The sequence below is a fragment of the Acanthisitta chloris genome, unplaced genomic scaffold (assembly GCF_000695815.1).
Source record: "Acanthisitta chloris isolate BGI_N310 unplaced genomic scaffold, ASM69581v1 scaffold10766, whole genome shotgun sequence".
NCBI lineage: Eukaryota > Metazoa > Chordata > Aves > Passeriformes > Acanthisittidae > Acanthisitta > Acanthisitta chloris.
Window position 1 is genome coordinate 5160 of NW_008679771.1, and position 1079 is coordinate 6238.

General features: G+C 52.5%; 1 protein-coding gene across 1 annotated transcript in view; it reads left to right on the forward strand.

Annotated features, from left to right (window-relative positions):
- The window catches only part of LOC103804815 (NAD-dependent malic enzyme, mitochondrial-like), a gene marked incomplete at both ends in the record, with an annotated part of 6141 nt that overhangs the window by 3422 nt on the left and 1640 nt on the right, over window positions 1–1079 (forward strand). The window contains 2 exons of the mRNA XM_009077445.1: window positions 172–285; window positions 373–487. Coding sequence (XP_009075693.1) covers window positions 172–285; window positions 373–487 — 229 coding nt within the window. The remainder of the gene's footprint in view (window positions 1–171; window positions 286–372; window positions 488–1079) is intronic.

The window sequence follows — 1079 nt, forward strand, 5'->3', positions numbered from 1 at the left end:
TCACAGCACAGAGCTGCCCCTCTCTATCTGCTTCAGGATGGCACAGTGTTGTCCCAGGAACCTGCCCCCACCCAGGCAAACATTTCCCAGAGCTGACTTCCTGCAGGGGTTTGTTTTTTTGTGAAGGCAGATCTCTCCTGTGTTAAAACCCAAACTCCTTTTCTCCCCAAGGCCGCGCTGGGAATTGCAAACCTGATTGTCATGGCTATGATGGAGAATGGAGTTTCTGCTGAGGAGGCCTATGGGAGGATATGGATGTTTGACAAACACGGTTTGCTGGTCCAGGTAGGGCTGCACCTCCCCTGGGAGAGACACAGCACAGGTGGCCAGTGCTCTCCTCGCAGACAGAATGAATCCATGTTTGTTCTGCAGGGCAGAGAACAGAAAGTGGACTCCAATCAGGAACCCTTTGCACATCAGGCTCCAGAGAAGATACCAAAGTCATTTGAAGAGGCAGTGAATGTTCTTCGTCCTTCAGCTATCATTGGTGAGTGAGGTTCTCTCTGCTGCCCTGTTCCCACCGTCTGGTGGTTTGCTGCCCTCACTTTGCTGCCATGGCCCCAGGGAGGGTGGTGGCAGTGATCTGCACTCCTGCTGGTGTAAATAAGATGAAAATGTGAGCTCAGTTTTCTGCTTGAAAGTGCTCTGAGTCCCAGGTTATCTCTCGGTGCAGCTGCAGTGCTCCTCCTACGCCTCGTGTCCTGATCAACTGCTCCAGCTGGAGCTGGACCAAGAATGGTCCAGCAGAGACAATTCTGAGCCTCTTCTCAAGGACTGCATGGCCACAATGAGCTGAAACTGTAATGCAGAGCACAAAGAGCCAGGAAGGAAAAAAACAACATTCCCTAGACCAGCAGCAAAGGAGAGAACAGCCATGAACACCACATTGTCTGCCCTAATTGGAGTTGTTTGGGTGTTTTCTGACCTTTCTCCCCCCAGCCACCTTCTCTGGTCATAGTATTGTAATGCAGTGAGGGGTTGGAATGGACTTCAGAGACCACCCAGCCCCAACCCCTGCCCTGGGCAGGGACACCTCCCAGCAGAGCAGGTTGCTCAAGGCTCATCCAACCTGGAATGGA